The sequence below is a fragment of the Bos grunniens genome, chromosome 19, assembly GCF_055505025.1.
Source record: "Bos grunniens cultivar Pamir isolate PY7600 chromosome 19, Bosgru_T2T1.0, whole genome shotgun sequence".
Lineage (NCBI taxonomy): Eukaryota > Metazoa > Chordata > Mammalia > Artiodactyla > Bovidae > Bos > Bos grunniens.
In genome coordinates this window covers 48727553-48748697 of record NC_141183.1, presented here as the reverse complement: position 1 = coordinate 48748697, position 21145 = coordinate 48727553, and the positions used below count along the sequence as shown (strand labels likewise).

Sequence of the window (21145 nt, the reverse complement as noted above, 5' to 3'; positions counted from 1 at the left end):
AAAGACAGCCTTCAGAATGGGAGAAAATAATAGCAAATGAAGCAACCGACAAACAACTAATCTCAAAAATATACAAGCAACTCCTACAGCTCAACTCCAGAAAAATAAATGACCCAATCAAAAAATGGGCCAAAGATCTAAATAGACATTTCTCCAAAGAAGACATACAGATGGCTAACAAACACTTGAAAAGATGTTCAACATCACTCTTTATCAGAGAAATGCAAATCAAAACCACTATGAGGTACCATTTCACACCAGTCAGAATGGCTGCGATCCAAAAGTCTACAAATAATAAATGCTGGAGAGGGTGTGGAGAAAAGGGAACCCTCTTACACTGTTGGTGGGAATGCAAATTAGTACAGCCACTATGGAGAACAGTGTGGAGATTCCTTAAAAAACTGGAAATAGAACTGCCTTATGATCCAGCAATCCCACTGCTGGGCATACACACTGAGGAAACCAGAAGGGAAAGAGACACGTGTACCCCAATGTTCATCGCAGCACTGTTTATAATAGCCAGGACATGGAAGCAACCTAGATGTCCATCAGCAGATGAATGGATAAGAAAGCTGTGGTACATATACACAATGGAGTATTACTCAGCCATTAAAAAGAATACATTTGAATCAGTTCTAATGAGGTGGATGAAACTGGAGACTATTATACAGAGTGAAGTAAGCCAGAAGGAAAAACATAAATACAGTATACTAACGCATGTATATGGAATTTAGAAAGATGGTAACGATAACCCTGTGTACGAGACAGCAAAAGAGACACTGATGTATAGAACAGTCTTATGGACTCTGTGGGAGAGGGTGGGAAGATTTGGGAGAATGTCATTGAAACATGTGAAATGTCATGTATGAAACGAGATGCCAGTCCAGGTTCAGTGCACGATGCTGGATGCTTGGGGCTGGTGCGCTGGGAAGGCCCAGGGGGATGGTATGGGGAGGTTGGGAGGGAGGAGGGTTCAGGATGGGGAGCATGTGATTTTTTTTTAAAAAATAAAATTAAAAAAAAAAAAAAAAAAAAAGAAATAGAAAAAGAAAGTCTATTACAATTGTGTTGCTGGTTCTTGCCCTTGTCCCACAGATAGGCCAGTTAAAAACAAGCAGTCATGACCTCTCCTGCCCCAGTAACTGTGTCTGGACTAGGCAACTCTCCAACTGATAACTTTCATGACTGCAACAGTTCTAAAGTTCTCAAGCAAATCCAAGTAACTTGAGATAAGGGAACTCCTAGTAAGAGGCAGGATTCTTGAAGGTTGATCTTAAGCTTCCAGAGGAAGTTCATTCCTCACACACTCTCATATTCCCACCAGGGCATCTTGAGTCAAAGGAAGAAGTAAGAGCCACCAGAAGCTCATCTCTTTCAGAAAATGATGGGTAACTTTCCCGTTAGTTACAGTGAACAGTACTAACAGCCTCTACGAATCTAGAGGCTTTAAGAACACTTTCCAGTAATTCCAGGGATTAAAAAACACTCTTTTTACTTTGGAATGAGACTTCTTAGAGAGCAATGTCAGAGAGGTTAATAAGGCAATGACATTCAGGAAGTGAGAAGCACAAAATGACTCTTCTGCCATCAGAGAAGTTCTGAAAATTGTCTATGTTAGTACCATAAGTGGGCGGCTATTGCTCAGTGAGAAAAGAAAAAAGACAAAAGTTAAGTATGTGAAGTGTGGTGGTAAAAAAAAAAAAGATGGAACACACCAAGATCCAATGAACAGACTTTTCCATTTCTCAGATGGAACAATAGAAGCATGTGTATTAAATATCTGAAGACTCTGAACTGGCAGAACCAGGAGTAGAAACCAGGATGAATTAACTTCTTGTTATAACAACTAGTCTACTAAATGACTTATCAGGGGTAACTATATGAAATAGCACCGACAAAAATAAAAATAAAGAAGGCCAATTAGGAACTTGGCTTTCAGAGATACTTTTCACTGACACAGCATCTGTTTCCTTCTGATCCTATGAAGCACTGGTTGTACTGTACAAATTATTTTAGAACTATCCTTGTGAAATCATATGGTCCAATCTGACTCAAAGCATTGCACACAGTCCAGTAGTAAGAACAAATATGGAACTCTGAATCTACAATATCACTGTGAACAGAAGCCATCATTAATTTCAACAAATTTCTGAGTGAGGAAAAATAAATGGAGGACTGACAAAGCATAGTAATGTAAGTTGCAATCCTTAATATCTACAGGAAGATTTCAACCAAGCTAGAAAAAATCTGCCCTCTAAGACCACAGAGACACTCTTCCAGAGGACTTAACAAGTAACAATCAACTCCCTGTCCTAAAGCAGAAACTTGCTAGTCAACAGCCCTACCTACATGCACAGAAATCCTGACAACTCTCCTGTTATCTCAATCTTAATATAAGTGGGCAGCTGTTTACTATATACATGGTACGTGTGTGCTAAGTCACTTCAGTTATGTCTGACTCTGTGCGACTCTGGACTGTAGCCCACCAGGCTCCTCTGTCCATGGGATTCTCAAGGCAAGACTACTGGAGTTGGTTGCCATGGCCTCCTCCAGGGGATTTTCCCAACAGGGATCGAACCTGCGTCTCTTACATCTCCTGCATTGGTAGACTGGTTCTTTACTACTAGCACCAACTTATGCATCTTAATTAAAAAACCATATATAGACATGCAACCATCACTGTAAAATATTGAAGATAATTAAATTCAAACTGTAGAAACAAAACCAAAACTATAATTCACATCCCCAGAGATTTAGGAAACTATTGCAACCACAAAAAAAGAATGCTGTGAAAAAGTACTAAAAAAAAAAAAAAAGAAAAAGAAAAAGTACTGACAACAAGAAAGAGCAATGAAGGGAGGCTGTACAGAAAAATGGTTGTGCAGAAAATAAGAAAGCAGCCAGTCAGACTGGAACAAGCACTTGAAAGACAGAGGACTGGAACACAGAAGGGCCTAGAAAAGGAAAAGTTTTATAAACTTGATATTATGCTTGAAAAACTGGAAGAAGATAGGAGTGCAATGAAGACATAATGAAATTTAAAAAAAAAGGCCATTATAAGCTTCAGGAAAAAAACCAAGTCTCTATAAGAAAATACAATCATTTGTATTGTGTAGTTTCTACTTATTTATAGGCATAATATGCATAATAAGTTTTGTAAGACTCTAGTTGATAGAACAAGAAATAAAGGTATCTCAACTTACAAAGATAATATAGGAACAAAAACCTCATGATGTAACTACACGGGAGAACAGAAGGGGAGAAACAGGAGTGATGGAGTAGATGAACTAATTTATCTCATAGCAGAAAAAGTTAATAGACAATGTCTACAAATGGCAAATCAATAAATAAAAGCGTAAGAATAATAGAGATATGGAAGTTATTAAAATAACTGTAACTATGAACAGAGTTATAAACGATTCCCTTAGGAAAGAAAGAGATCAGGGATAGCTGCTTTTCATTAAAAATTCCTGAATATTTTAACAATGTGCTTTATTAGTCTGATAAACTTAAAAATGTATTTTAAGGAAAGAGTAAAGAGAATACCCAGAATTCTATACTACCAAGGAACACTCACCTCCACCTTGATGGCACACCGCCCAATGGCTCGCACAGCTTTGCGCACAAAGTCAACATCCACCTCTGTGGCATACTCTTTCAGTTCAGCCAGAACCTGTTAAAAACCCATGAAGAGAACCACCATTAAGGATTCTCTGACAATTCTCAGGTCTCGGTATTTCTGAAGATCAGCTCTTAAGATCTAAATTACTAGATCTTAACTTGAATCTACTTTAAGTCTGACCTGAGCAATGTTGGCTTGGGATGCCAAACGAATCATGATGTCCAACTTCTCTAGTTTCACATAGATGGGATCATTGTACTTCACAAAGAAAACTTTTATTTCCTGCTTCAAGATTTCAGGCCTGTGATGTACAGAAATACAGGTAAGGAAAGTGAGGTATATATTGATGTATCTTTCTGAGTCTGCATTAATACCCAACCTGTGCTTCTATCCTCTCCATCCACATACCCCAATCAGGAAAAAAAAAACTCAGAATCTTCCTCTACACTCCTCTAACCAGATCTGTTTAGCAGACTATTTTTATGCTTTTTAAGGGGTAAAGTATATACTGCCAAGAACAATCAGTGGAAACAACCTGATCTAAACTATGGCCTGAACCATATTAAACAGATACTAGCTAGCATACTAACAGGTCCTTCAGAAAAGAAACTAAATTATAAAGCAATATCAGGCATTCACTGTATTCATTCACTGTAGGAACACTCTAAAATCAACTGTCAGCCTCCTGACCCTGGGCAAGTTGCTCTACCATAAAATATTTTTATTTCTACACATTAAACAAAGCTTAACACAGTCCTTTTAAATACTGATATCATTAAGCTTAATTCAAAATTACAAACACTTTAATCATCAATTCATTTTTTTCCCAACCTTTTCTGAACAATTAGGTTGATGTTCCTCAGGGCGACGTACTGCACCTCTGGCTCCCCAGACAGCAAAGTGACAAGTGGAGGGGCCAACTTCTTCAGCAGCATATTGTAGTAGTCAGACTCCTTGGGTAGCAACTCTAAAAATTTCATTAGGACTTTTACTGCTGAAAGCACCACTGCTGAGTTGGCATGAGATAACCGGGGAGTTACCCGCTCACAGATGCTGAGGGCAGAAAATGAAAATTAGTATCTTAAATTACAATTTCTGTGCTCAATCCAATCTATAAGGTAATGCTGTCAGAGGTCTCATGACCCAAGTATCAAGAAATTAGAGAATCAGTTAGAAAAGTCAAAACTCCATGCGTAGGTAAATTTGGGATTCAACACTGCAGACGCCTCATTCCCAGCAAACTACAGGCAGAGCAGGGATACGAGAAGACTTTAGGAAACCAGCAATAGGGACGTTCAAACTGGAAGGAAAATAGCCAATACCCCAAACACTTGAAGCTCACACCATTTACCTTCCTGTTTTATAGTTCTTTCTGTCTCCCCATATTATGTAAGGGCTCCCTGCCTCATAGCCCATTTCTCCTCAACCTATAGGAAGTCAAATTAAGCATTCTGAGAGTTATTTCACAATGAAAGATATCAACCAACTGTGACTGAAGTTTCATTATAAGATGCAGGAGGAGATGGACTGACAGGGAAAACTACCCAACCTGTTGTCTTCAGGATAATAAGGGAATCTTGAAGAGGGTTTTTGGTTGTTAACAACAACCAAATCTTGGAGAGGATTTTTGATTTTTTAACAACAATACCACTGCAATATTCACCCAACCTCATCCCCTTCTCCTCCTCCCAGTCACCTATACTTAAATGTCTCATAAAATATAGGATATTAAATTATCTGTTGAGGGTTCTCCAGAAATTAACCTAATTTTGATAGCTCTTGGGCAACATGGTTGGCTAGCTGACTCAGTTAAGGATACAAGATTAAGTGAAGCTATGTTTTTCTCCCTTCTTCCTGTGTCTACTCAGCAGACTTCCTGTCCTTCTTTAGGTCTTTTATACAAATGCCATCTTCTCAAGGAGGCCTTCCCTAACCACCCAATATTTCTTAGATCTCTCCCTTACTTTATTTTTCTCGTTAGCACTTATCATCATCTGACCTATTATATGTTGGATTATATACACATATTATATATATATTTCTGCTCTATGCCTCAGAATAGATTTTCCCTAAGAGCTATGATTTTACTCTGTCCAGTGCTGTATTCTCAGAGCCCAGAACAATGGCTGGCACATAGCATGGGCTCAAAAAAAAAACATTTGCTGAGTGAGTAAGTGTGACACGTGAATGACCAAGAGAAAATAAAATTGTATGTAAAGTTCTTTCCAGGAGACACCTGTACTTTCAGTGATGGAAAGAAACTATCAGGGTGAGTTTTGGTTAAATCCAGAAGGAACGATTTCCCAGACAAATGAAGAACATTTATATTATAGCAGCTTGAGCTTCAGCCAGGCAAGGAAGGTTACTTACTACCTACCATAGTTAAAATGAGCCAACAATTCTTCAGAATTACTTTGCCAGAATCACAGTGCCTATATGCACAAAATGCTCAGTAAAAACTGATACAACTCCAATTCTGTACACCAAAATATATGTATGTGTACATGAAATTTAGCAGTCAGTATCTGCTAGCCAAAAAAAACCCTGCCATACTGAAGTGGTAGAGAGCTAAGCAGAACAATTCAGGTGTGCCTTTCAAATGTTCTCCAAATATGTAATTTCCATACCTAATGGAAGACATCATACATACTGCAGGCTCCAATCCACTTTCTCTAGTACTAAATTACAGGTATAAGACAACTCACTAACTAGTACCAAGCCACATACTAAGTATCTTAAAGAATGAGAATGGTCACTACAATGAAAGACACTCACAAACCTTTGCCAAGTGGCTAAGAACTGCTGTATGGGAGATGTGAGAAGGTGATAAGGGCGATTTTTGCAGACTGTTTTAAGTGTGCTGCTCAGAAAAGAAATGACAGATACACATCTCCTCTTAGTAAGAACTATTTTTGCACGGCTTACTCTGCTACCTAAAATGTTCCTAATTAGAGAAAATACCACAGGGATAGCAATATCTATCCCATAAGTCACTGTTTTCCTTATTCCTAACATAACAGACCCTTATTCTAATACAGACACAACAGAACTTACTGAACCAGGCAGGACTCCTAGATGCTACCCAGAGAAACAGACTGACCTCTGAGCCTCCCGGTCATCTTTAGGATTGTAATTAGATAAGCAGTCCAGGATGAAAATCTGGCCCCATTCGGTGCACTCATTCAGGGCTGTCAGTAGCTTATTAATGTTCTGTGGATTCAGATCGAGCAAGTTGCTGTTGGGGTGAGATTCACTGATTTCAGATAGTGCTGCTACAGCATTAGCCACCACCTGGGAAAAGAAGCAGATATGACCTTGATTTGTCAGGAACAGTACAACCATTTCTCTGAATCACTTCATAGATCTTAATTCATAACTGTTTCTGAACATTTTACCTAGTCTTATACAGACAGGTAAACTGCTTTCAAAACAACTATTATACCACTACCTTGTGGTCGGGCAACCCAGAATTAAAACAATTCACATATCAGCAGAGAGTCACTCATGGTTTACTATTAAAACATTAATTTCAATAGTACTCAAACCATCAATAAAACTAAGACAAATGAACAGCTATAAAAGCAGTCAAGTTTAGGGACTTCCCTGGCAGGCCAATGGTTAGTCCGCACTTCCAACGCAAGGGGCATGGGTTTAATCCCTATTGGGGAACTAAGATTCTGCATGCCTCGTGGCCAAAAAAAAAAAAGGCAGTGAATTTTAATTTTGAAACATACATTAGGCAACAGAAAGAAGAATCTAGGCCAAATAATTTTATGGGTGTATGGCAGATAGGGAGGTGATTAGTTCAGTTCAGACTCTGTGTCCAACTCTTTGTGACCCCGTGGACTGCAGCACGCCAGGCCTCCCTGTCCATCACCAACTCCCAGAGCTTGTTCAAACTCATGTTCATTGAGTCGGTGATGCCATCCAACCATCTCTTCCTCTGTCATTCCCCTGCTCCTCCCGCCTTCAACCTTTCCCAGCATCAGGGTCTTTTCCAAGGAGTCAGTTCTTCACATCAGGTGGCCAAAGTATTGGAGTTTCAGCTTCAACATCAGTCCCTGCAATGAATATTCTGGACTGATTTCCTTTAGGACTGACTGGTTTGATCTCCTTGCATTAAAAGACTCTCAAGAGTCTTCCCCAACACCACAGTTCAAAAGCATCAATTCTTTGGTGCTCAGCTTTCTTCATAGTCCAACTCCCCTTAAGTGTCAGAATAAGCAAGTGTGACCCTGAAACCCTAGTTCACTGTAACATGATTTGGGAAAGCACATAAACTCTGTGAAGTTCCATTTCCTCAACTAAAAACTAGAGATAATTTAATCCACCTCAGAGATGAGCTTTAGTTTGAGGATAAAATCAGATGACATATAAGTGCTTTCTACAAAGATTTAAGCAAAGTTAAGGTGGTAACGGCATGTGGGATCTTAAGTTTCCCGGCCAGGGATTGAACCCACGTCCCTTGCATCGGAAACGAGGCATTTAACCACTGGACCACCAGGGAAGTCCGAAGCTATTGATTTTAATATCCACGTCACTTGAGTAGTCTGCAGATTATCCCAGCATTTTACCTAGAAGATTAAATTCTAGAGAATATGATTTTTTAAATCAAATAATACACTTCTGACAGTACCCATTATTATGTAAAAGTTAATGATGCCACAAACAGAAATCACCTTCAGCTATAATCTAGTAACCAGGTCAAAAAATTCCAAGATTAAAAAAGCCAATGGTTCACTTGGTAAGTATGGTTATGGATATAATATTTTCTTGTTTTTAAAACAAACCATGAAGGATTATCTAGTTCACCTATCTATCACATGGCAGCATGCATGAGGTTCTTTTCTGACAATTTTTGTTTACCAACCACACCATTAAGCAAAGGCTTTCATGAAAATTAAAAAGCATGCAGAATGAAATAATAATCTCCATCATCTCAGTGCTTTACATGCAAGGAAAAGACATATTTTCCCCGTATAATAAGCCTGATATATTGGATGACAGGATAAAGGATCAAAATGTCACACTGGAAGACCAAATACTTGTTTTCCTTTCTTGCTGTCAACACATGCCCACTCTTGACCAGTTAGTCCAAAACAAATGTCCTGTCACTGACTTTCTGCCGGTTTCCTTTTCTTGTCAAAAATACTTAAATATAAGGTCTGTTAACAGGAAACGTAAAAGAAAAGGGGAGAATTGGAGGAATTACAAAAAGCAATGGAGAGCAAAGAGAACAGAAGGATACTGAACAGGATGAACAATTTAGAATTCCTCTGCTATCATCATACATAATTGGAAATTAAACCAAGTATATAATGCAGCTAATGAAGTGTATGGTCTGGTGGTAAAATAGGCTACTTTCACTTATCACATTAAAATAAGAAAATAAAGAGGGAAAACTAAACCTGACTAAAAGATCCAGAGATCAGATTACAGGATTATGTTTAGAAAGTCTGCACTGGGAAAAGAGGTCATTGCCAAATGGTCACGGAGCCAATGGCTGACCAGAGGAGATACACCGCAATAACAAAACTCTGATGCTGGGAAAAGAATGAGGGCGGGAGGAGGAGGGGACGACAGAGGATGAGATGGTTGGATGGCATCACCGACTCAATGGACATGAGTTTGGGTAAACTCCGGAAGTTGGTGACGGACAGGGAGGTCTGGCATGCTGCGTTTCATTGGGTCACAGGGAGTTGGACACGACTGAGCGACTAAACTGAACAAAACTGTACTGCTGTTCCTCTAAATCCCTTCTATTCTATTAATACCTTTCCATTTTCATCTCCTAATCTTCACATTCACACTGCTAGATTTTTAGAAACATACTGAGGTGGATCCATAAAGGGTTGCTTAGAGTTCTCCTGGTCAGTAAGCCACGCTCCTCTTACTCTAATAAAAACTTAAAAATGAGCTAGTCACACTGAATCTCAAGGAGGCAAACATTAACTTCAAGACAGTATAGCAGGATTATATAGGACAATTCACTTGTCCTTGCTCTACACTACAAAGGAACACATCCCATAACATAAAAAAAAAACAACTGTTTTTAGTTCACCTTACCTCCCCCAATTACAGTCAATTCTGTTCTTTGGGAGACCAACTAAACATCTCACCTCCTATCTCACCTCCATCCCCATAGACCTAATGTAATATGTATCCTTTATAGACACTAAACACAAATATAATCATACATGCAAAAGCATGCACACACATGTATGTATATAAATAAAATCACACTCAATACTAAACAAATCTTTCTCTGCCCTAACGATATACTTCCCTTCAATTTGACAGCTCCACGTGAACCCCTGAAGTCTGCTGAATTCTTTTTAAAATTAGCAACTTGTGTTTTGATTTACCTTATACTATACCTAATAGAACTGGATAAAGAAATAAAAGACAGCAATAGCTAAAATTTACTGAACACTTACTATGCCATTTACCCTCATGCAACTCTAATGTAGTTGCTATCAAAATCTACCTATTATAGATAAGGAAACAGGTTTTAAAAATGAATTTATAAATAGAGTTAGAGAAACTCAGTGACTTGCTTAATCAACACAGCCCAAAGAGAGAAAATGCTTGAATATGAACGCATGGCCCATATCTGATGATGGAGATGATTATTTCACTCTTCATGCTTTTTAATTTTCATGAAAGCCTTTGCTTAATGGTGTGGTTGGTAAACAAAAATTGTCAGAAAAGAACCTCATGCAGAAAAGAACCTCTGCCAACTACATTTATATAAGTCCCAAGAGCTGTGAAAGAAAAATCAAAGTTGGGCAGCATGATATAATCAAAACATTATTTCCTGGCAGATTTATACAGGGAGAAAAAGGTATTCTCTTACTTTATATATTTCAGAGATAATCACATCCTAGCAGCACTTAATGGCAAGATTTACCATCTGGCTATGAAACCTGATTTATAAGCTATCCCTATCGTATACACAGAAATTCTAAGGGCATACATTTGACCTCACTTTTTCTTTTTTAAAAAGTAGCAAGCTGGAGTGGTGGATATGAGTAAAATAAAAATGATCCTGTAAAGAAAAAAAGAATGCTAGAAGGAAATCTAGATACTCACTGGGAGTGGAGTATCACAGATAGAGGTTTTCTCAGGAGGAATCTCTCACACATTTCCTTGTCCCTTTGAACGATTTCTCTAATTTCACTCACTTTCCTGGTTCCAGAACCCAAGAAAGACAGCACTTCTCGGTACAGTGACTTCCTCCTGTTAACTAAATTACTATTTAAAAGACTTTCATTCCTAGCTATGACCTTCAAGGTCACACTCTGAAAAAAACGCTTCAATTCTCATATTCAATTTACAATCCTTTTGGCTGCTGCCCCTTGAAGACCTGAATTGAAAGCAGTAGAATAGCTAAGCAAATCTATTATAATGAAATGTACAGGTGATTTGTATATTTTTATCCTCCTGAAAATCACCAGCAGTTCAAAACCTCACTTTCTTCTTTATGGAGTTGCCTGAAATAACATGTTCAAGCACAAGGCATTTATTCTAAACAGGTTTCAGACATTATCATCTCCAAGGATATGACTATATGCTGCTGCTGCTGCTAAGTCGCTTCAGTCGTGTCTGACTCTGTGCGACCCCAGAGACGGCAGCCCACCAGGCTCCCCCGTCCCTGGGATTCTCCAGGCAAGAACACTGGAGTGGGTTGCCATTTCCTTCTCCAATGCATGAAAGTGAAAAGTGAAAGTGAAGTCGCTCAGTCGTGTCCGACTCTTAGCGACCCCATGGACTGCAGCCTACCAGGCTCCTCCACCCATGGGATTTTCCAGGCAAGAACACCGGAGTGGGTTACCATTGCCTTCTCCATATGACTATATGGTACCAGCTAATTTTACAGCTCATGCTTTAATCCAAAGACACTGTCCAGACTGTCAACTAATAATACGCTGATTATATGACATTCTAATGTTCTGTTTTCCCCTCTTCTCCAGAATGAGAAAGTTGAATGAATACACTTACCTAGTAGAGTCAACACATCCTATTATGGCAACAAAGTCTGAATACATAGTAACAAGAAAGATTAAAAAATTAGACTCAGTGAAACTCAGTACTTACTTGAGTAGCTTAAGATGTGTTCTGATGAAATGTAAATAAGCACAAAGCCAAAACACTACAAATAAATGTCTACATATGTCCAAGAGGCACTCCTAAGAGTTAAAAGGCAGAGAGTTACTTGGTCCACAGGCCCTAAAATCACACAAATGAATGCTGCAACATGGACAAAACAAAAAGTTCATTATCACACCAGTTATCTCCTCTTTTTGAGAATAAGTAATCCTCTGCCAAATTAGAGCCTGAGATCATTTTAAAAGGGACACTAAGAAATGAACAAGCTGGGATCTTTTAGTACAAACTGAATTACAATATAAAACAGATTCAGGGATTTACCCTGTGGTACAGTGGCTAAGACTCTACGCTCCCAATCCAGGGGGCTCTGGTTCGATTCCTAGTCAGGGAAGTAGATCCCATATGCTACAACTAAGACCCAGCAGAGCCAAATAAATAAGTAAATATATATTAAAAAAAAAACAAAAACAGATCCAGTTTTCCGGAAGCTGCCAACAAAAACTTCTCTAGTTATATCTTTGAACAATTCTTTTAAGAGTAATTCTGCAATGGTGTGTTAACTAATACTGTAGATAGACTTCAGCTTCCATTTGTAGATATGCTGCCCTCAGAACTCCCTAAAAAATAATGTCTGGCTTTAAATAATGTATACAAAAAAACTTTTTTTAAATAAAATTGCCACTGAAATATTAACCTTTCTAAAATCATTAAAAACCAACACCACGATTGCTATACAGTAAGGAAAAGTTTGTTTTATTAAGGGCTTACTCTATATCAGATTGATGGTAAAGTGCTTTGCAAGCCTTCTGTCCTTTATCTTTCACAATGATCCTATGATAGAAACACTGTGTATAATCTCCATTTTGTAGATGACGCTACTGAGATGTTCGGGAAGACCATCAAGCTAAGAAAGGCAGACCAGGATACAAACCCAAGTCTGAATGATTCCAGAGCCTGAGTTTTAACCCCCACGCTATAATACTGGGAAAGGAAAAAAAAATCATTTCACAGTCACAAAGCACTTTTCTGTTTTGAGATACCTTGGTAAACAGTGAGTCAACTCTTATCCAAAGTAAGTGGGGAGCGCTACTGAAGGTACTAGGCTCTGAGAACTCTAAGGACTCAAAGGAGCCACTTCCAGAGAAGGCAAGAGCTTAGGGACATCTGTGAAATGGCTGTCTCATTTTCATGTCATTTCAAATGTCATCTTTAGCAATACAAAACATTTTTCATCACTGTTCTAAGCACTTTACATGTTCTAATTCAATTAATTCTCACAAGTCTGTGAAGTAAATTCTATTATCCTCCTCCTACAAGGGCTGAGTTGTATCTCCCCAAAATTCACATTTGAAGATTTGAAGTCCTAACCTCCAGAAACCTCACGTGACTGTGTTTGGGGATCGGGTCTTTAGAGAGGAAATTAAGTTAAAATGAGGTCATTACAGGGGACCTTAATCCAATATAACTGGCGTCATTATAAGAAGAATAAATTTGAATAGCCACCTAAGGAGGGAGGATCATATGAAGAGAAGGAAGATGCCCATCTACAGGCCAGGAAGAGAGGCCTCAGGAGAAGAAACTAAGCCTACTGACACCAGAACTGGGAGAAAATAAACTTACGCTGTTTAAGCTGAAACAAAAAAAGTGAGTCAACTCTTTATAAGAGGAAGTGATTGAATGCAATTTGGTATGCTGAATTGAATGCTGCAATAGCAAAACGACATCTGTTTTGAAACAGGTGAAATAAAGTCTGCACTTCAGTTTATAATAATGTACCAAAGTTAATTTCTTAGTTTTGACAAAGGTACCATAATTATATTTTAATATTGAGTAAACCTGTGTGAAGACAAACATATGAGAAGTTTCTATATGGTTTTTGAAACTTTAAGTCTAAAAATCTACCCCCAAAAATGAGATTAAAAAAAAACACAAACCCTAAGTTAGAAATAATTTCTAAAATAAAAACTGATTATGATTAAAATCTCTAAGGTAAGAATACACATAAAAAGATCTTCACAAAGTTTATCTTTTAAAGGAAAACAAAAATCGTTTCCTTCCTCTGTAAATAAAGACAGAAAAGCACTAAGATCAATCAGTGGGCAGGCACGCTTCTAACTAGGCAGCTGCCATGATTCCACTTAACTCAACCACATACATTACTTACCAGGGGCATCCAGACAAAGACTGAACATGTTACCTGCTACATCACTCCTACCCACTGCCCACCACACATTCTGATACTCTCCCACATGCCTAAAATTTGACCAGCTCTGAAACTCCTCCATGGACACTGGGCATGAAGAGCATTACACATTTCAAATTTCACTTCTGTATAATATTCTAAGTTTATAACTCTATTAATCTAGGGATAATAAGTAGTAATATAATTAAAGTACTAAATTGAGGTTATTAATAAACAATTTTACACAGCCCACAAGGACAACAAATATATTCTGACAAAAATCCTTCTTAAATTTGCAAAGTGATCTAGAGACAGTTGAGTTTTTCATTATTTACCATCTAAGACTGACAGCAAACCTCCACAAACTAATGGCCTAAATAAAAATTACATTAATTAGAAAGCATGTCATGTTAGGTTTATTCCTCAAGAATAGCTGCTGTTCATAAGAAGGAATGAATCTGAGTCAGTTCTAGTGAGGTGATCAACCTAGACCCTTATATAGAGAGAAGTAAATCAAAGAGAAAAACAAATATCGTATATTAATGCATATATATGAAATCTAGAAAACTGGTACTGATGTACCCCTTTGCAGGGTGGGAATAGAGACTCAGACATAGAGATCAGACTCATGGACACAGCAGGGGAAAAAGAGGGTGGGACAAACTCAGAGAACAGCACTGAAATATGTACATTACCATATGTAAAACAGATAGCGAAGGGGAAGCTGCTGTAGCACAAGTGCTCCGCGTGGTGCTCTGTGACGACATAAGAGGGGTGGGATGGGGGGGAGGCAGATGGGGGGGAGGCGGGAGGGAGGTTCAAGAGGGAGGGGACATGTGTATACCTATGGTTGATTGATGCTGATGTTTGGCAGAAACCAACACAACATTGTAAAGCAATTATCCTCCAATTAAAAATAAATAAATTTTTAAAAATTTCCCCAGAATAGCAGCTACAGTTTATTAAGCATTTACTGTTAGGCATTATTTAAATTTTTAAATAAATTATTCCTTCATGTTCAAAATAATCCAGTAAAACAGGCATTATTACCTGCTTTTATTTTTATTTTTCCAGATGAGGACACTGAAGCTCATTTTAAATAACAGGCTCAAGGCCACGCTTCTAGTAAGCAGCCACGCCAGGACGCCAAGCAGCAAATTTTCCCAACCTTAGCACCACTGATGTTTTGGGATGGATAATTCTTGGCTGCAGAAGACTCCCTGTGCACTGCAGGATGTTTAACGTATCCCTGAACCCTACTTCCCAGATGTCAGTAGCAATCTTCCCATCAGCTGTGACACCCAAAAGTGTTTCCTGACATGGCCGCATACCCTCAGGGAGAATACCGCTACCGGTTGAGAACCACTGTCATAACTTCACGTGGCTTCTAACTGCTGGCTAGCACATGGTTAAAATACATACTTTTTCTAAGAAGAAAAGTGCTACTTTTCATAAGAGAGCTTTCCAGAATAAGTTTAAATTAAAAGAAGCTGAGGGAAAAAAAAAAAGGAGCTGCCAATTTAACTAGAGCCTTTGCTAAAGGCCACACTGGGGCCAAGTTCTGAGAGCATGCTGCTTGTGCAGAAAAACCCTCAACAAATGAAAAACGTGACTCTGGGGGTGTTGCTGTTTTAACTAATTCAGTAGTTTGTACTTTGGCTGAGAGAACAGAGCAATGGAAGAGGGGCATTCCCGGGGCAGTTCTCAGAGTGATGACAGAACTGAGAAGGCTTCCAAGACAAGATCAAAGGGGCTAAGGCACGGAGCCAAAGGATTCAGGAGACCTAAATTCACAAACAAAAAGCAAAGCACATGTGGTGGGGCTGTCCAGGGAAGTCTCGGGGAGCAGATTCCAATGTAAACATTAACAGAAATTGGAATATCTCAAAATGCCTCTGAGAGAGAAAAGAAAAATTGCAGTAAGAGGGAAAATCCTAATCTGTGGATAAAAAGCTAGAGAAAAGTCACTATCACCCAAAAGTGTATCTTTCTTGCAAATATCAATTTACGGAGACCGGAACTTTCAAAATTCTGATATGTGTGAAGAAATCATGGGAGTTATCCTCCTCTTGCAGGAAAGTGCTTCCTCATTCTAAGTACACACTTACTTTCAACAAAATGGACTAATAAAGTTGGCCTTTAAAGATAAGCTTAGCTCTAATTCCTCAGAAAAGGTCTTACCATATGAATCTGTACAGATATCAAAGGGATCAGTACCTTTTAAATTAATATTGTAATGGAAATTCCCTGGAGGTCTAGTGGTTTGGACTCCATGCTCTCACTACCAAGAGCCAGTGTTCAATCCCTGGTTAGGGAACTAAGTACACGGTGATGGTATAGTGATGCGCTTAGCTACCTTCCTGGTCAGGGAACTAAGATCCACAAGCAAGGCTCCGTCCACCAAAAAAGTAATCAGATTTTAATTGACATTTCACCTCTGATTTCAAAGTCATTTCTCCAGATGTTCGGTGCCTCCACATCTAGGATGCCCTTCTAAAGTGAGCTATAAGAAAACTACTCAGGTAGAACCACGAAGCATCAATTCCTTCTGCAAGTGGTTCTGATGGTTGCTGGTGCAGTGCTGCCACCATGTGGGGCAACTTCTGAAAAAGTAGAACAAAATTCTCCCTCAAGAGCAGTAAAACTGGACTCATACCTATCATGAGAATAAAAGGGTTCAGAGGATTTCCTTATTAGAACAGTCGTCAGATAATTAAGGCCTTTATTTGTTCAAAATTTTAACCATTTTCAGAAAACCAAACAGTCCTAAATATATATGTACACATATATTTAAATTATATCATGTATATACATACCCACGGAGGCAGTAACCACTGATGGGTACTAGGGCTCAGAACCAGGTTAGAATTCTGGCCACAGTACCACTAGCTGAGTGACGCTGGGATTATTCTTTAGCTTCTCCAAGTGAGAGTCCCTTGGACTACAAGGAGATCCAACCAGTCCATCCTAAAGGAGATCAGTCCTGGGTGTTCATTGGTAGGACTGATGTTGAAGCTGAAACTGCAGTACTTTGGCCACCTGATGTGAAGAACTGACTCATTTGAAAAGACCCTGATGCTGGGAAAGACTGAGGGCAGGAGAAGGGGACCACAGAGGATGAGATGGTTGGACAGCATAACCAACTCAATGGACATGGGTTTGGGTGGATTCCAAGAGTTGGTGACGGATAGGGAGACCTGGTGTGCTGCAGTTCATGGGGTAGCAAAGAGTTGGACACGACTGAGTGACTGAACTGAACTGAAGTATACACTACTTGATCGCTATCACAGAATAAACTCTAATTCAGAATAACTTCTAGTTCAGAAGATAGGAGAACTACTTAGGCGTGCTGCAGTTCATGGGGTAGCAAAGAGTCGGATATGACTGAGTGACTGAACTGAAGTATACACTACTTGATCACTATCACAGAATAACCTCTAATTCAGAATAACTTCTAGTTCAGAAGATAGGAGAACTACTTAAAAAACCTTAAGTAAAAGCACCTATCACTATGCCTGACATAGAATGCACTTTCATCTTTTTAAAATTACTCATTTATTGGCTGCCCTGGGTCTTCTGTTGCTGCGCACGAGGGCTGCGAGTGGAGTGGGGGCTACTCTCCAGTTGCGGTGCAAGTAGTCGTGGTGGCTTATCTTATTGCGGAGCACAGGCTCTAGGCGTGAGGGCTCAGTTGCGGCGCAATGGCTTAGTTGCTCCACAGCAAATGGGATTTTCTCAGACAAGATATCGAATCCTGCATTGCTAGGCAGATTCCCAACCGCTGGACCATCCGAGAAGCCTCTCTTTCTTTCTTAATGGTATAAGGAAGGTCATCATTAGCCTTAGGACCTTCTCAGATGTTTGATTTATTATACCTTCCATTCCACCACTAGATACTGGAATTTACTTCACATTCTTATACTCATTCATTTCTTATCAGCAAAATTTGACCCAACTGATAAAAAGGAAAACCAGCAGTCTAAAAACAGCAATACTTCTGGCAAAAAAAACAGGACATACAGTTTAGATGAAAAGTATGGGTTCAAGAACAAAAGCAGGCATGTGAATATATATGTGTTTATCTCTTAGTCCAAGCTTTTCGGTTCTTCACTAAAATAACAAGAATGAAGAGCTCAAACAAATGATTTAAATGTTTGCAAAATAAGGCCAAGGAGATCCAATCAGTTCATCGTAAAGGAAATCAGTCCAGAATATTCACTGGAAGGACAGATGCTGAAGCTGAAACTCCAGTACTTTGGCCAAAGTATTGGCCTGATGTGAAGAACTGACTTATTTGAAAAGACCCTGATGCTGGGAAAGATTGAAGGGAGGAGGAGAAGGGAACAGAGGATGAGATGGTTGGATGGCATCACCAACTCAGTGACCATGAGTTTGAGTAGACTCCGGGAGTTGGTGATGGACAGGGAGGCCTGGCATTCTGTGATTCATGGAGTCACAAAGAGTCAGACACGACTGAGCGACTGAACTGAGAATAAGGCGGGAGAGAGGTATTCCACTCTCAAGCTTGCGCAGGTAGAGTGGGGACCTGAAAATGAATGCCTCCTTAAATTCTGCCTCCTGGGCACCTTCTTAACAAGATGTTCAAGAAAGGAAATAAGAAAAACTTCCTATTTAGAGGGCAGCATGGTCCAACAATTTAATAATCCCTAATGCTACCCTGGGATTTCTTTGGAAGGAATGATGCTAAAGCTGAAACTCCAGTACTTTGGCCACCTCATGCGAAGAGGTGACTCATTGGAAAAGACTCTGATGCTGGGAGGGATTAGAGGCAGGAGAAGGGGACGACAGAGGATGAGATGGCTGGATGGCATCACTGACTCGATGGACGTGAGTCTCAGTGAACTCCGGGAGTTGGTGATGGACAGGGAGGCCTGGCGTGCTGCGATTCATGGGGTCGCCAAGAGTCGGACACGACTGAGCTACTGATCTAATCTGATCTGAATGCTAAACACCTGTTCTAGGAAAATCTTCAAGATACAGTAAAACGTAAGGCATTCCTGAAACAGTTTCTCACAATTCTATTAAGTAGCCTTAAATTTTCTCTAAAAGTTTTCTCAAAGATACTTGTGAAAATCTGCTCAAATCATCTTGATTTGTTGTATAAAAACAGGTTAAGATTATTAAAAGTTATTATTAATTATAATGATACATTAAATTCAAACAGAGACCCATTCATGTGTGACATCTTTAAGTTACCCATATGTAAGTAGGGGGTAGGAAAAGAAAACAGGTAAAACAGACTAGCATGTATTAATAATTATTGAACCTGGTGATGGTAACTGAGTTTATTTTATTTACTCATTTAGTAACTCTAATTTTGAAGATGTTTGAAAATTCCTATAATGAAAAGTATAAATAAGTAAATGGCATATATATACTATTTGTATATTAGGACTTGGTTTTCAGCTCAGTAGGGTATGAGACAGACAATATTTGGGTCCCATGGAAATCATGCTTCACATAGCTAACCTATGGCTCAATGTCCCAAAGATTTATTTTAAACATGCTTTTTAAAAGAGACCCATTTTAAATACTGCTCTCTCATAAAAAAGTGGAAACACATTACCATTGGATTTGAATCTGCTATGAGATCCCGCAGAGAATCCAGAAATCCCTGATCTTCCACCATCTGGGCATTGATGTCATGGAGTTTTGCCACGCAGACTGCTGCTGTCTTCCGGACGTAGGGATCTTCATCCTTTAAGCACTTGCGGAGGGGCTCACAGAGATACTCTGTAATCTTGTCCACCCGGATGCACCCCATGGTTCTGACTGCCAAAGCTCGAATCAGAGGATTGGGATCTTCACAATCCTAAAGACAACAATCATTGAGAACTACTGGTGTACATGGTGTCTAAAACTTAACAGTCTGATTTCTCTAAGTCACAAAAGAGTATTTAATTAATGTAGGTTTCTAGTTATAGTCTATATCAGAACCCACATTTTCCAGTACAAAATTTAGTTGCCTATTCAAAGAGATTAGGCTAGGAATTCATTTAACTCTTTTATATAGACAATGAAGACATGGCCTGTAGGATCCGTTCCAGAGCTGGGCAGAAACTCAGACAGCTGGTGTTACTATCCTCATGGCTGTTAGTGACCTGCACTAAAAAGAGAAAAGGGCTCTGGGCTTGTATTCTGCCACAGGAAAAAAACAGAAACTGGAAAGATGTGTCCCACTCCACAAGAATCAAGCAAGGAGAAAAGAGGGCTGGATATATCTGGGGCCTACAGCCAAGAAAACAAAAGAGACTCCAGAAGCTGGTCTGGGCCGCCCAGAAGTTCCTTAAGTGAAGCAGCAGAGAGATCCGCTGAAATCCTGATTAACATACATTCTCCTTTCCTAGCAAGTGCCTCCAAATACAGTACAAATATTAACAGAGCACTTACCATGAAGGAATACCCCTTAGATTGCCCTGTATTAAAAGATTTCTTTAAACCTAATAAACCTATACACAAGCTAACTTTAAAAAAATGTAACCTAAATTATTTCCAATGATATCATACATCTGTGAATCACCAGAATGTTATTTTGATTCTGTACATTTTTTAGCTAAATATACACACACACACAAAATTCCATGAGAAGAAAGCATAATGTTCATTTTTTTCAATGAACAATTTAATAGCAGCTAATTTTAGAAATGCCGTCTAATTCTTGCTTCTAACATACACTGAATTACAGACAGAGGAAAAAAACAATAAGTAAACAAAACAAAAAAAATCCCAATTTCTAACAGAAACAACTTTATTATTATGTTCATCATATCTAATCATATGAGAAATTTAACTGGATATACAATAGTATTAAGGACTTTCTTTGATGGTGAGTTGATTAAATGATTTTTCATCCTTAGGATGTTTGAAATTTGCTTTAAAATCATCCAGCAGGAGAGGAGGCAGGGGTCAGGAAAGCATGTATGGAGAGTATAAGTTAAACAAGACTGGTCATAGGCTGGTAACTACTGAAACCACAAGGGGGTATTTAGGAACTTACTACACTATTTCCTCTACTTGAGTATGTTTGAAAATTTCCATAATAACAACAAAATGTTAATCAACTGTTGTAATATTTATTAAAACAAAATGAAAAGGCAGCTTCTATAGTTTCCACTACTTCTGAAACATAAGCATACTTTCTACAAAGACAAATAGATAAGGCCCCACGTTACTGACACTACAATGATACGCCCAACCTTTGTCTGCCATGG

General features: G+C 38.9%; 1 protein-coding gene across 6 annotated transcripts in view; it reads right to left on the bottom strand.

The window, feature by feature from the left end:
• The window catches only part of AP2B1 (adaptor related protein complex 2 subunit beta 1), a 116596-nt gene that overhangs the window by 79792 nt on the left and 15659 nt on the right, over positions 1–21145 (bottom strand). For all 6 annotated transcript variants that reach the window (XM_086360323.1, XM_086360326.1, XM_086360320.1 and 3 more), the window contains 5 exons: positions 19501–19746; positions 6723–6913; positions 4454–4675; positions 3803–3923; positions 3578–3673 (listed from right to left, as the gene is read on the bottom strand). In XM_086360323.1, coding sequence (XP_086216449.1) covers positions 3578–3673; positions 3803–3923; positions 4454–4675; positions 6723–6913; positions 19501–19746 — 876 coding nt within the window. The remainder of the gene's footprint in view (positions 1–3577; positions 3674–3802; positions 3924–4453; positions 4676–6722; positions 6914–19500; positions 19747–21145) is intronic.